The sequence below is a fragment of the Mus caroli genome, unplaced genomic scaffold (genome assembly GCF_978045245.1).
Source record: "Mus caroli unplaced genomic scaffold, Mus_caroli_1 scaffold_13, whole genome shotgun sequence".
Classification (NCBI taxonomy): Eukaryota; Metazoa; Chordata; class Mammalia; order Rodentia; family Muridae; genus Mus; species Mus caroli.
This window is the reverse complement of record NW_028227268.1, coordinates 77,081,710-77,096,238: the sequence shown is the minus strand read 5'-3', so window position 1 is coordinate 77,096,238 and position 14,529 is coordinate 77,081,710. Positions and strand designations below refer to the sequence as shown.

General features: G+C 46.6%; 1 protein-coding gene across 5 annotated transcripts in view; it reads right to left on the bottom strand.

Annotated features, from left to right (window-relative positions):
• Nucleotides 1-1,046: 1,046 nt before the first annotated feature.
• Nucleotides 1,047-14,529, bottom strand: part of Cyfip2 (cytoplasmic FMR1 interacting protein 2) — a 119,241-nt gene continuing 105,758 nt past the window's right edge. For 4 of the 5 annotated variants that reach the window (XM_021175634.3, XM_021175636.3, XM_085830086.1 and 1 more), the window contains exons 29-31: nucleotides 7,802-8,040; nucleotides 6,149-6,296; nucleotides 1,048-3,675 (exon numbers count right to left, since the gene is read on the bottom strand). In XM_021175634.3, coding sequence (XP_021031293.1) covers nucleotides 3,508-3,675; nucleotides 6,149-6,296; nucleotides 7,802-8,040 — 555 coding nt within the window. In that variant the 3' untranslated portion in view covers nucleotides 1,048-3,507. Of the gene's footprint in view, nucleotides 3,676-6,148; nucleotides 6,297-7,801; nucleotides 8,041-14,529 lie in introns of all 5 variants that reach the window. The other variant, XM_021175633.3, reaches the window with a different exon arrangement.

The following is a 14,529-nucleotide window of genomic DNA, read 5'->3' as shown; positions in this document are numbered from 1 at the left end:
ATGACTTTCCAGACAGTAGCACTGCTTGAGCCTGGGGACCCATCGTGCTGGGTTCCCTCCTGATACCAGACTGATCAATCTTACTGCCCCAGACCATCCTGAAAGCCTAGGGACCAAACTTTCAGACCTAGTTTGGGGGATCTGGGTGAGCATTAGCCCAGGTGTCGGAGCTCTCTTCAAATTCCAGCTTTGCTACTTGGTATCTGTGTGAAAATAAATAGTCTCCCACACTTCTGTAAAAATGCGCGTAAAGTGTGTGCCACACAGTGACGGCAGCTGCCTAAGAAGGGTGGTTAGACTCAGCATGGCACCTATATACATTAAGCATCCTCACATATTAGTTTCCAGTCGTTCCTCTCAAAACTATTTCTGTGTGTGGTGTGCATCTGTAGATGTCTACGTCGCTTGTGGTCACACTCACGTATAAAAGTGTGTGCAAATGCAGGCTGGGAGTTGATATCGTGAAGACTCTCCAGCCTTCAATCCCTTAATCAACTCCAGAGCTCAGTGGCATAGTAGACTCGCTAGCTGCCTTGCTCTGGGGTTCCTCTGTTCCACCTTCAGAGTCCGGAGCTATGGATGATGAGCTGTCTGCACCTGGTATTTATGTGGGCTCCTGGGGACCTGAACGCTAGGCCTCATGCTTGGCTCAGCAAATGTTTTAACCACAGAAACCTCCTAAGCCCCAAATAGTTTTATTGTCTGTCTGTCTGTCTACCTACCTAATTTTTGGTTTTTTGAGACAGGGTTTCTCTGTGTAGCCTTGGCTGTCCTGGAACTCACTCTGTAGACCAGGCTGGCCTCAGACTCACAGATATCCTCCTGCCTCTGCCTCTGGAGTGCTGGAATTAAAGCTGTGCTTCACTATTAGTTTTACTTTTTAAAGTTATAATTGATTTGGGTAGAAAACAAAACAATCTGTTAATTTAGGGTGCATGTATGTGGTATTTTATAATTTTCTTCCATTTTATTTCACTTTATCTAGACATTGGTTTTAATGTGGCTTCCATAGATCAATGAAGACTGGAATGTGGCCAAGAAGTCAGGACAAAGATGCTGTTTTAACTGGTTTGGAAGCAGTTTTAATGGAGATGAAAATGTTTTATCAACTCAACACAGGTACCCCCAAAATACAAATCAAAATATCATCTTCAGCTGCATAGCAAATAGGATTTAAGAATTTAACATCATTATTTGATCACAAGCGTAAATATAAGTTCACCATAAATAAATGTAAATTCATTGTACAAAAAATCCCCAACAACTCTTAATACAAATATGGTACACATTTGACAATTTCTGAAACAGAATTCTTTTTAAAACATTTTAAAATCTAAGCTTTTTTCTTGTTTTTTAAATACATTAAAAAAATCAAAGGGGGGGGGCAGCAAGGACCACTAGAGAGGAAAGAGCATTGAAGTTGTCCAGAGTTTGCAGGCAAGTGCTGCAAAAATGGAATCTCTGTCCTCAAAGTGAGGACCTCAATTTATTGGGATCAAATATCTTGAGCAGAATGTGACTCTTCCCAGAGGGTCAACTGTTGGGGTCAGGGGTGCAGGGTAGAAGGGATGAGCTGCCAGGAAGGCGGCCTTATGGACAGCCCAAATCTCTACAGAGCAGTGAGGGAACACTAAGCGGGTATAAAGTCTGTTTATCACATACTGTCCCCAGCCAGAGCTGACGATCTGGAAAGTGGAATCTGCCTCTGGGATACAGCTATGGTCATTGAAAAATCATCAGACTAAGAATTAACAGTGCCAGACAGGAGGACGGGACAGTTTCTGTTTCAAACCACGACCCTACATGACAAATGCTCCTACTCTTGCTCAGAGAGACCACAGGGCCCCCAGCTAGCAGAGTTGTCCAATCTACAGCAAGGTCTGAGTATGTGGTGTGCAGTGAGCTATCTGAGAAGAGGCAGGTCTTCTGGCTCTATTCCCAGAGATTCAAAGTTAGTGTCCAGAAATGAACACTCTGGTGTGCCATCCTTAAGGGTTCTAATTTATATGACCTCCCTGGGGTACATGGCCCTGTCTGGCAGAGTGCTGATTATGCACATCTCTTCTCTTCTCTGTGTGGTTAAAAAAACGGATGGATAACAATCACCTTCCTAGGGCAGGGGATGGTTACTCCTGTCTTCTTCTGTCCTCCCCAGGCTGGTAGAGGAATATCTATCATTCCTGTGTCTTGGGGGCTCAGGGCTATGTCCTCTCTGCAGGTCAGATGACTAGCTCTGTACGGAGACTTGGGCAGTCTCTTTAAAGATGTGCTATTTGTGGGGACTGTGCAGGGGCGTTTTAGTCTGAAACATAGAAGTTAATACATCCCCATGACTGAGCTTGAGCAAAAGGGAGAGACTAGGACGTTGAGAGTAAAAGAACATTCCAAGAATCTTTTAGTAGCCGACATGAGAACATTCCAGTTAGCTCAAAGAAGACTTCTTTTTGAGGGGAGGGGTCTGGGGATAGAAAGCTTGTTGACAAAGATTTTTTTTCCTCCTTGCCACCCTGTCTCCAATTAAAGTAACCCCTTTAGGTTTTCTTTCTTGGGGGATTTTCCTGGATTAGGTTCTGTGTTAAGCAGTCACTGACTTGGTCACTCACGAATGCTATGTGTAGCGCTATGACGGACCATGTGGATTCCCATGTGGTTCAGTGATAAGCCTCTGTTTGAGGACCAGGAGTGCCTTATCTTCCCACTCTGTTAACAAGGCCTAACATTTCTCCTTTGGATCTGGAGTTTTGCCCTGTGCTGATGGCTCTCTCCCTCCCTCACAGTAGGCCTGTGGTCATCTTCACCTAGTTCCACCCAGTGCGGTGTGGTTTTGCAAGCCTCACTTTCTTCTCTCTAGGTTTGTTCTGTAAGGAAGGTCTAGGGTGGGTCTTAGGGAGGCTGTAACAGATCTTGATCAGCATCATCTGTTGTCTTGACATCAGCAACCTCTTCCTGGTTCACCAGGGATCAGACTTTGGTGGTGGAATCCCTAATGTCACGAGCAGGAAGTGCTGTGGTGAGGGAACTGGAGGGAGAAGCCACAGAAGATGGGCCAGTAAGCTGAGATATCCAATGGGCCAGGCTGATATCCCTGCTATGGCTACACTCTTCTATGTCTCTAAGACTATAGTGCTGGATCAAATACAGATAGCGGGTAGGAGGTTACGACTTGGGGAGGTGGTCTTGGGAAGTAATTGCAGATGAAGTGGGCAGCTGCAGGGTGGAAACAGTAGCTCTTCAATACAGATAAGGTGGAAAAAAAGAAAAGAAAGCACACACTGCCCTGTGTTTTTGTTGTTTTTTTCATTTACACTATGGAGAATCCACCATGGAGATATCATGGGAGAACATGCGGGAGCCCAGCCCTTGGGAGTGGTAGAGATGTGTTGGGGAGGTTTTCTTTTCCTTCCAGGCCTGTCCACACACTGTCAACTGGACCTGCTGCAGGCTGGTCACTGTGTTTTCTCCCCCTCCTCCTCCTCCTCCAGGTTGAAGGTCTGCATGGTTTTCTACCTAGCAGGTGGTGGCCAATGACTGGTGGATTGGGGGCTGGAAGCAGCGCACGTGCTCTACGGTGGAGCTGTCTGTCTCTACAGACTTCATGTACTTGTTCAGGATGGCAAAAACCTCATTGTTCAAGATCTGGTACTTCCTGATGCGGTCAGCCATCTTCTTTAGGGGCTGGAGAAGAATGAGGAAGCTTAGGTTAGGATGGGGTAAAGTGGGAGGCAGAGAGGGGGCTGCAATCCAGATTCCTGACATTCCATCAGTCACCTTTCCCTTTTCGTTAAAGATCTTCTCTACGGTTCCCAAATAAAACGCTAAAGGTTGCTGACAACCTTTGCAAGTTTGAAGGCTTATAATAAAGCTACTATAATCAAAGCTCTGCAGTACTGTCACGAAGACCAGTGAAATAGAACTGTACGACTAGAAACAAACTGTGTTGAACCAAACGACTGTGAACAGGATGGGCAAGACTTCTGAAGTATGTGTGAGTGCCAGGGGTAACATTTTCAACAAATCCTGGGAAACCTGGAATCCTATGCAGATGAATGTTAGACCTTATAGACTCTATTCAAGAATAAGTTGGAAATGAATAAAAGGCTTCAACGTGAGACAAACTATGAAGTTCTTAGAAGAAAGCACAGGAGTAAACCACCATGATGTCAGATTTGACAGCCAATGCAGAGGGAAATGAAGACTTGTGTGCATTAAAAGATATCATCAAGAGAATGAAAGGAAGCACTTATAAAACAGGCAAGTAGCTGTTGTTCTGAATATATATAAATGCTATAATCCAAGGCCACTAAGGTAGCTCAGTGGGTAAAAGTGCTGTCACGTCTGAGGATCTCAGTTGGATCCCAGACCCCACATGTCAGGAGAAGAGAAATGACTTCATTATGTTGGCCTCAGACCCCCACCCATGTGCTGTGGCAGGCCTCTCCAAACATACACCCACATGCTCACAAAGGAAGTAAACATGAGAAAAATTTAAGGAGCAATTAAAATTCAAAGAAAAGGCTCAAAGGCATTTCTCTACAGAAGACACACAAAGACCCAATGATATGCGGAACTCTGTACTCTTGGGTGTTGCTGGTGGGAATATAAAATGGTGCACCCATTAGGGAAGACAGTCTGGCTGTTCCTCAAAAGAATTAAAGAAAATTACCAGATGGTCCAGCACTTAGAGTTCTGAGTGTATACTTCAAAGAACCGAAGGAGAGACTCAGTAAGCTGCCTAAGATGTGTGAGTTCAGAGTTCTGCCGTTATTCCTAGTTGCTAAAGGGGAATGCAACACAAGGGTCCATCAGTGGCCTGTGTTTCGCATACAATAAAGTACTAGTGAACTATAAAAGAATGGGATTCTGACATGCTGTGGGGTGGATGGGCCTTATGAAATGTGATGAGCCAGTCACACAAGGACAGAGACTGCTGTTACTGTTAAGGTATGCAAAGCCCTTACATTCATGGAGACAGAAAAATGATGGCTGCCAGGCACTGGGGAGTCATTTAAATGGACACAAAGCTTCAGCAGGAGAAAATGAAAATTCTCGAGGGAGGAGGATGAGGGTCGCAGGGTACTGTGAGGGTATTTAAAGTAACACTGAACTGGATACGGGAAAATAGTTACTAACGATTACCACAACTCTTAAACCCCCCCCCCCCTGTTGTTTGTAAGGAGGCTCCTACGTCCTCCTGGACAGCTCCTCTGGGCCAGACCAGACAGATCAACCTTCCTAGTGCTGTGACCCTTTAATACAGTTCCCATATTGGGACAACCACCCCCTCCCCAGCCATAAAACTATTTCATTCCATAGCCGGGTGTGGTGGCGCATGCCTTTAATCCTAGTACTCAGGAGGCAGAGGCAGGCGGATTTCTGAGTTCGAGGCCAGTCTGGTCTACAAAGTGAGTTCCAGGACAGCCAGGGCTAAACAGAGAAACCCTGTCTCAAAATAAACAAAAACAAAAACCCCCCAAAAAACCAAAAACCAACCAAACAAACTAAAAACAAAAACAAAAACAATTTCATTCCTACTTCCTAACTATAATTTTGCTACTGTTATGAATGGCAATGTAAACAAGCTGATGCTCAGGATACCTGATGTGACCCCTGTGAAACAGGCCTTCAACCACCCCCCTCCAAAGAGGTCACAACCCAGAGGTTGAGGGCCACTGTGTTTGCCACCATGCTGTGTGGTAGCTGCTCCCTGTGTCTGGAATCCACCCAGGCCACTGGCCCCATGCACTGCCCATCATCCAACCCAAGTCCTAACTTCTATGAAGACTTCTGACTTCCTCCCCACCACTGCCGTTCAGTTTAAAGGCTCTGTTTTCTTACAGCACCCAACAGCCATGGCTATAGTGTCCAGTCCCAGTGTCTGCCATGGCTGTAGTGTCCAGTGTGCTGTGGCAATGGTGGCCAGCACCAACAGGGTCTGCTTGGGTCAGGGAATCAGGAGTCCAGGCTTGCTTCTCAGGGTTACCCAATCTGTCACAGCATGTTCTGGGCAGGCCTTTTCTGAGTATGTCTCTAACTTGTGAAGTGTCTGTGCATAGCCATCGCTCACCCTCCATAAGCAGCTTGTCCTACTCCTTCCTCAAGATAGCCCTGTTGCCAGACGTCACGTCTCAGGCCAGCCATATCTGCTTACCACATTCTTAATGATCTCATCCTTCCCATCCTGCCTCTGCACCTTCAGCAGATGATAACAGAAGTCAAACAGGTCAAAGCGCCGCTGCTGGCCCAGCAAGACAATGATGGAGCAGCCGGCCCAGTTCAAGCCGTCACCGAAGCACTGCCTAGGGTTGGGAAGGAAACAGTATGAGACTGAGAGAAAATGCCCTTGCCAAAGTACAGCTACCCCAAGGAGACAACAGTCAGCTTGGAGGAAGAGAAGAACACATGAAGGAAAACACAATCAGACTCCCTCTCTGTCTCTCCTCCTGCCCACACATATATGTGCAGGCCAGAGATGGAGGTTGGGTATCATCCTCAATTGGTCCTTACCTTGCTTTCTCAGTCTCTGTCCCTAAATCTGGCTTGCCAATGCAGTGAGACTGTTTGACTCACTGGCTAGATTGCTAGTGAAACTGGTCGACAAACTTCCAGACATCTTCCAGTCTCAGCCTCGCTAGTTTTAGGACTACAGGTGCACAATGCCTCACTTGGCTTTTTTTGAAATGTGTATGTTAAATGACGTGTCTCTATGGATGTGCACACACGAATGCAGATGTCCGTAGTGGGCAGAAGCCAGTGGCGACAGGTCCTCCCAGAGCTGGACTAGCAGGCAATTGTGAGCCATCTGACATGGGTGCTGGGATCCGAACTTTTGTCTTCTGTAATAGCAGTGTGGTGCTCTTACCCACTGAGCCATCTCTCCAGCTCTTCCCCTGGCTTTTAAACATGGCTCCTGGGGACAGAACTCAGGTCCTTAGGGCTTGCACTCAGCCATCTCCTCAACTCTAATCAGACTCACATGGCTTGTCCTGAGGCCAGTCAGAGGAGGCTGTGTTGGCTCCTTGGCCTCTCAGAAGCCCCACTGGAGGCTGCAATGACCAGGAGACACGTTGATGACTATAGGGCCATTCTTCTGTCATTTACTTTGTTCCCAGCCTGCCCTGGGCAGCTCCCCCACTTCCCATCACAGGGTTGGAAGGACATAGTCCCTGCAGCTTACTGGTCTTTCTCTTCCCCTCCCCATCCCTTCTTTCCCTGCTTTTAGTCCCAAAAGGACCAGTTAGTCACCTCTGCCACATCACCCTCAGTATGAAGCTAGATGGATGCAGGAAGAGGGGGCTCTGCTCCTGTTTTCTCTGCTGACAGGACTGTGGGTGACCCAGAAGGCTCCTCATTTCCTAAGTGGAGTTTTGCAGGGGTGGGAGTAGATGCTCAGGGGCCAAAAGGTTGACACTCGTGGGATGCTTTCTTTCAGTCTTGGCCTCCGATTCTGATGACAGCCATTTATTGATCTTCCTGGACTGCTCATTCGTCTTCACAGACCCCATCCCAGATCTGGTTACAGGATCACTTGTAGTATGAAAATTCAGGTCTGACAACCAAGCTCCAGTCTCTGGCGTCCACCTCCTCCCCTTGTCTCCAATCAGCCCCATGGACACCTTGACATATGTACTTCCGTATTCTGTTTGGCCCCTTTAACCTCCGGAGACCAAGAACAGTCCACTGTTGCCACGCCCAGCGCAGGCACAGTGACCAATATGTATCACTGTTCAAGCCTCTTCGGGCCTGATTCTCCTTTCTGGCTAGCGCATCCCAGGGGGGTGGGGAGGGGAGAGGGTGCACTCACTCAGCTGTGAACTCGTTGGTCCCCACAGGGATACAGTAGACAAACTGCATGGCACTCCATAGCCGGTGAAACTCCACACACTCATCCACATGCATGACGCCATTGGTGGGTGGCGGGCCCCTCCAGATGGGATCCTGCAGGTAGCTCCGGATTCGGGTCAGGATGACCTCAAACATGGACAGGCCGCAGCAGAGCCGCTCCTTGGTCAGCAGGTCACCCTCCCGAGCGATGGCGATTTGCTGGGACAGGAAGCATATGTTAACACAGCATCACTCACATCCGAGATCCCATCTGTCCCGCTTCCTCTGGAGAGCCCCAAATACTGGTGCCAGCCACATCTAGAACTTGTTCCCTGGGACTGATGCTCTTCCCAGAGCAGGGCACTGAACCTAAGAACTTGAGGGCATGGAAGCCTTATGGTAACTGTCACCCATGGCAAGTAAAATCCAGGCCCCATCAACGGAAGACTGATTTAAAAAAAAAAATCATCTGAGCACACACTGGTCTCAGAGGCTTGTTGGGGCTAAAAAAATAGGCTCATTGCAAGTACAAGGACCCAAATTCTGTCCTCCAGTATCCACATTAATAAGCCAGGCATGATATATGTGCTTGTGATGCAGGCCAGGATGGCTAACTAGATACACAGAAGTCAGAAGCGTTCCTATCAGTTTTATAATGTAACACTACCACAGTGTGTGGCACAGCAGGCTCCTGATGAGCGGTGGCTCTGTCCAACTCTACCGGTACATTATTATTTCTGCTCAGAAGGGAGGGAGCTGAAGCTCAGAGGTGCAGCCGAGGGAAGGTACAGAGCTTGGATCCTGCTCAGTGGAGCATGGTTCTGTTTGTTTGTTTGAAGGATTTATTTATTTATTTATTTATTTATTTATTTTATGTGTATGAGTGCATAATAGCTCTCTTCAGACACACCAGAAGAGGGCATCAGATCCCATTACAGATGGCTGTGAGCCACCATGGGGTTGCTGGGATTTGAACTCAGGACCTCTGGAAGAGCAGCCAGTGCTCTTAACCGCTGAGCCATCTCTCCAGCCCCGAAGCCTAGTTCTACAAATTAAATTATGAAGTGAATTCGGCAAGTTGGAGAAAATGACATTTACTACAATGCCCTCAGACACCAGCACAACCCACAGATGGACAGCGCATGCGTGGGATTGTACGTGTAGAAAACATTTTGGAGGAGTGAACTTCATTGTGGGTGCAGATGGGCTGCGGGAAATGGGTGAGCTTTTCACTTTTAAAATAGTTCTGTACCGTGGAATGTGCTAGAAGGAACGTATGTCACTGTTTTAAAATTTGCCACTGACTTCAGAGAACTATTTCCTCTTGTTAGAAACCCTTCTTTGACAATGGCAAATGGTCTCTATTAGTAATTCAAACAAGCGTCTCATCTGGTCTTGGCTACTGCATCTCGAGTAATCAGACAGGCAGACAGGCACATCAAACAAGACCGTCTCTCCCACAAGGGTCTGTGCTCTGAGTGAAAACATCTAAGAGCAAAGGTGCCGAAAGCCTCTGCAGAACGCGTATTACAGACTAAGGTCAAAGTCAGGTCTTTCTGTCTGGGAACAAAGCTAAAGAAAGCTGGCTTCTGAGACTCCGGACCCACAGGACACACGCGTGGGATCAGCTCCCAGTGGGAGGAAGGGCTCTCAGGGGCCCATTCTGTAGGGGGCTGGAAGGGACCAACAGACCTTCCCCTCCCCCAACCACAGAGCCTCTAAGTAAATCCAGGGAAGGAAATAAATCAGGAAGCAGAGATTGTGATGACCGTGGCCCTTGAGTGTAGTTGTCATGACAACTATAAAGTGAAGGAGGACGGTGAGATGGGGAAGAGTTGGCGGACATGTCTGAAACACCACTGTCTCACGAACCAGGAGAACACCCCGATTCATGCAGAATCAACTCGATTGCATGGCAGACACAGGAGACCACTCGAGCTGCCAGAGTTAGCCAGATAAAGTGCTCATAAGATAGCATGAGCTTAGTACTTGACTGATTTTTTTGGTGTGTTTGCTCTGTTCTGTTCAGCTCTCTCTACACGTGAAGAACATGGCTCTGTGGGGACGCTCAGTAAATAAACAACCCGTGTATGTTCTTATCAGCAAATTAAGGGACTTCTGGTGTCCTAAGGAATCTGCTGCCTTCCTGGTTATTCTGAACCAGGCAGCGCCTGAGAATCCTGGTTTGAAAACATTGGCAAATGATTTTATAAAAGCTGTGGCTTGACTCCCAGTTCTCCGTCCACTACAGCCAACGGAAGGGGCCTCGACCCCTTTCCCTGAAGAAGTGTTTGCCCTTCCATTTCTTTCTGTGAACCACAAAAGTAATATGCATTTACTGGGTAAAATTTGGAGAAAACTTTAAGTAACATATAAGAAAGACACTATTTCACTTATCTCACTACCCAGAGAAGAGCTTTCTTAAAAAATAGATATATGTAGATCGTTCACAGTTATGAATATGGATATATGCATGCATATAGCAGCTCATCTCTATTACATTTTTACTTTACAGATCTCTAATTTAAAAACTCATTTCCATAATACATTCAGTGCCATAGTTTTTAGGTGGCTATCCCAGAAACAGCCTCTGATAAGCGTGTTTAGTTCTCTACCCTTGCGGGTTATTTTAAATTGTTCACAAATCTTCACTACTCGGGACAATTCTAAAGCAGTTCCCTGTGGACATGACATTTTGTGAGCATCGTCTCCTGTTATGTTACTGGATAAATCTTATTGGGAGTCAGGGAATGTAAATACTTTAAAAGGTTTTGCTAGCTGGATGGTGGTGGAGCATACCTTTAATCCCAACACTCGGAAGACAGAGGCAGGAGGAAGTCTCTGGAAGTTCGGGGCCAGTCTGGTTTACAGGCTGTTCCAGGACAGCCAAGGAGGCTACACTGGGAAAAGCCCTGTCTCAAAAAAAAAAAAAAAAAAAAAAAAAAAAAAAAAAAAAAAAAACCAACCAACCAACCAACCAAAAAAACCAACCTCTTTTTTTTTGTTTTGTTTTTTTGCTATATAACAAGACTGCTTCTCAAGGACGGTGGCCAGACAACTTCCCAGGTGACAGCCATGCCTCATACTCTCAGCTGTCAATGTGCTCTGAAGAAAGATGTCTTTATCAAATGGAGAGATTAGGAACTGTCTGGGCTTTGGAGGTCCCACTTCACAGACTGATAGCAACGTGGAACTTTTCCTGTTTGTTGGCATAATTGTTATTGGAATGCGAGTCTGTCATCTTTTCTGGTACTTCATTTCATACATGTGCATGCACATACATGTGTATGCACATGTACTTTGCCTGTGTATGCACATGGAAGTCAAAGGCCAACTTTGTGTGCCTTTATCTGATCTCTTTGCCTATGTTTTAAGATAGGGTCTGTCACTGAACCTGGAGCTCACTGTACTGTGGAGACTGGCTGCCAGCAAGCCCCTGAGATGTCTGTCTGTCCCCTTCTCTATTGCTAGGGTGACAGGTTTGTGACCACCCCTGGCTTTCACGGGGGTACTAGGGATCTGAACACAGGTCTCCATGTTTCCATGAAAAGCCCTTCACCCAGTGAACCTCACCCCAGCCCTCACTTACTTTTCACAGGAAAGAGAGGCCATCTAGTGCTCGATGCAAATGAGGTCAGTTTGTGGTCTGTTCTAATGTATAAAGGGCAGCGCTTAAAGGAGCTCTGACCTACATTCTGTTCCTCACAGTGGGGGTCTTCCCCAAGGGTCTCCCATTTTCATGGAGGACTCTGATTACATGAAACACCTGATTCCACCCATAGCTTCTCAATATTCTTTTCTATGGCCCTTTGCATCTTTAGGAATTCTGGTTTATTCATTAACAGGCAAGAAATGCAGACCGTACCACATTGTGTGTGTGTGTGTGTGTGTGTGTGTGTGTGTGTGTGTGTGTGTATGCAAATTCCCTAGCCTTTCTGCAAACATCCATGATTCCTCAGTAACATGCAAAAGGTATGAATACCTACAGTGAGTACTTGGAAAAGTAAACAAGGCTCACAATGATTTTTTACCAAGTGGAATATCAGCAGAGATCTTTCCTCCCTGATCAGTGGCTTGACCCTCTGTCATCTTGGAAATGATTTATCTCGCCAGCTGTTAATGATATAACAGACTTCAAAAGAAAAGATACTGACTTTAAAAAGTCAGGCCAGCTCGGGAGGTGGAGCAGCTACCATCCCATTTCAGAGATGGGAAAATGAAGGCAGTGAGATAAAATGTTTCCTATGAGATTATGTGACACTTCAGGGGAGAGCTGGGAACAATGGTGCTGGCTGAAAACCAGGTCGCCTTGGTTTGCTCAGAAACAAAGACAAAGGCCACACTGCTTGCTCCTTCAACCTTCCCTGCATTAAGTCTGCCGTCGACAGTTTCCTGTCACTGACCCAGACACCATACAAGGTCCAGCAGACGAGAACACCTAGCTGGCCAGCTTCAGTGTCCACAACTTGTTAGCATTTATTTACTGATTTAGCCTATGGGTCGATGAAATTGTATTTATTATTATTTATGTGTGCGAGCATTCAGCGTGTGTGCACACATGTGTGTTTGGCACATGTGTAGAGCTCAGAGGACAACTTGCACCCAGTCATTCCTTCCTTCCATCACGTGTGTCCTGGGGCTCACACTTAGCCTGGTAAGCTTGGCAGCAAGTGTCTTTACCCACGGAGCCATCTCACTGGCCCTGAGTTTATGTTTTAATTTAGTTTTCTTCTTCACAAATCACCTACACACATTAATGGGGTACAGTGGACCTCAGTCCCACTCTAAGGTCTTTCCCCCATCCCCACTCCTGAGTAACCAGATTATACTTTCAGGTTGACCTGACTGTAGTGTTCGACTATTCCTTGAGAAGTAGGTGACTTATCAAACTGGCATGTCCTCTTTTACTAGGGTCTTGTTAAATACTCAACACGGGATAAAGTGAAATTTCTATTGGTCAAAAGGAAACGGTGTTCAGCAGAACGGGGAAGGAATGCACAGCCATGAGTGGAAACACAGGGCAGGCCCCTCAGGCTCACAGAGCTGGATGCTTGCAGGATGACACCCGAGAGCAGCAGGCACGCCAGCACGCTACTGGCTTGTGGGATTTCTCCCTAAAAGGAAATCATCTTAGAGAATTTTCTCTGTTCAATCTCTGCTGCCCCCAAAGCAGGAAGACTCTTTACAGTGTCTGAATTCCCTGCTGTGAGCCAAAGTCCCAAACACCTCCTACGGTTTGGTTCGTCACTGTTTACAGTGGGAGCCTCTTGGTGGTGGTGGCTTGTCAGTGTGACATCTGTGCGGATGGGGCTTGGCCTTATGGAGAGAGGCTACCTCTTACCCTCTGCTGAACCTGAGTCCAAGGGTGGCTTTTACTCCCGTACTGTGACAGTAGTCGGTGTGGCCCCTGGATTATCTCTAAGTGTCCTGTACTGCCACATCCCCTGCCTGCCTCCAAATGGGAGGCTCCCTTAAATCAACTTGAAGGAAAACAGAAGCAGATGTTTTGGTGCCTCCCCCCTCCCTGCTTCTCTTCTGTCCTGCTTCCTGATAGAGTCTGAGAGTGCTCTGAGGGCAGGCATCCTCCCTTACCCAATTCAGTGTCCATAGTAACCATTTAGAAAAAATTTAAAAAAGTTAAGCTTTTACAGACCCAGCATGAGCCCAGGCACCTTTGAAGATTTATAGAAAAACGCAAATCATCTTTGATTCTTCATCCCCCTACCCAGTCTCTATCTCCACCTTGCTTCAGAGGCTACCTGTGTCATGGTGAACTGGTGTGCTGGCTAGTTTTGTGTCAACTTGACGCAAGCTAGTCATGTAAGAGAGGGAACCTGCATAGGATTGAGCTGTAAGCAAGCCTGTCCGGCATTTCTTAATTAGTGTTTGATGAGGGAGGGCCCAGACCACTGTGGGTGATGCCACTCCTGGGCTGGTGGTCCTGGGTTCTATGGAAGAGAAGGTTGAACAAGCCAGGAAACAGCACCTCTCTATGACTTCTGCATCAGTTCCTGCCTCCAGGTTCCAGCCCTGATGTCCTTTAAGGATGAACAAGGATATGGAAGTGAAAGCTGAGTAAACCTTTCTCCCCCAACTTGTTTTTGTAAGGGTTTTTTTCTCACAGCAATAGAAACCCTCACTAAGATAATTGGGTTTGGAACAGTCCAGAAGTTTTCAGGGGGGCCTTGAAAACGCTGTGACAATGTAACTTTAATTTAAAACCTAGCAACATGGGTTGATAGATTTAGATTTAATTTTTCATTTCCATTATTATGTATTTAATAATGCTGAATCTACAAGCACGAGGCCCTTACATGGAATGCCACACACTGTCAGACTAGTATCTCACAGACAATGAACTGTATGACCACCATGTCTCCTGACCTTGAGTCTCTTAGGATACCTAGATGTAAAGTGCAGACTTAGTGTGTGGGGCTATAGTTTTGATAGACAGCGTTGCAGAATTCCTGGTACCTGGCCCGGGTATGATAGACACTGCCTTAAGTAGCCTTCCTTCCCTCTTTCTTAGCAGACCTCACAGCACTGAATGGAGAAGAAAGGCACAAGCCCGGGAGGAAAGCTCATTCCAGCTTCTCCAGCTCTATGGCATTGGACACACTTTTCCCTTCTATGTGCCTTAGTTTCCCTATCTGTAAAATAAGGAGGTTGGACCCCAAACTCTCCCTCTTGGGATCCTCTGGGTCCATG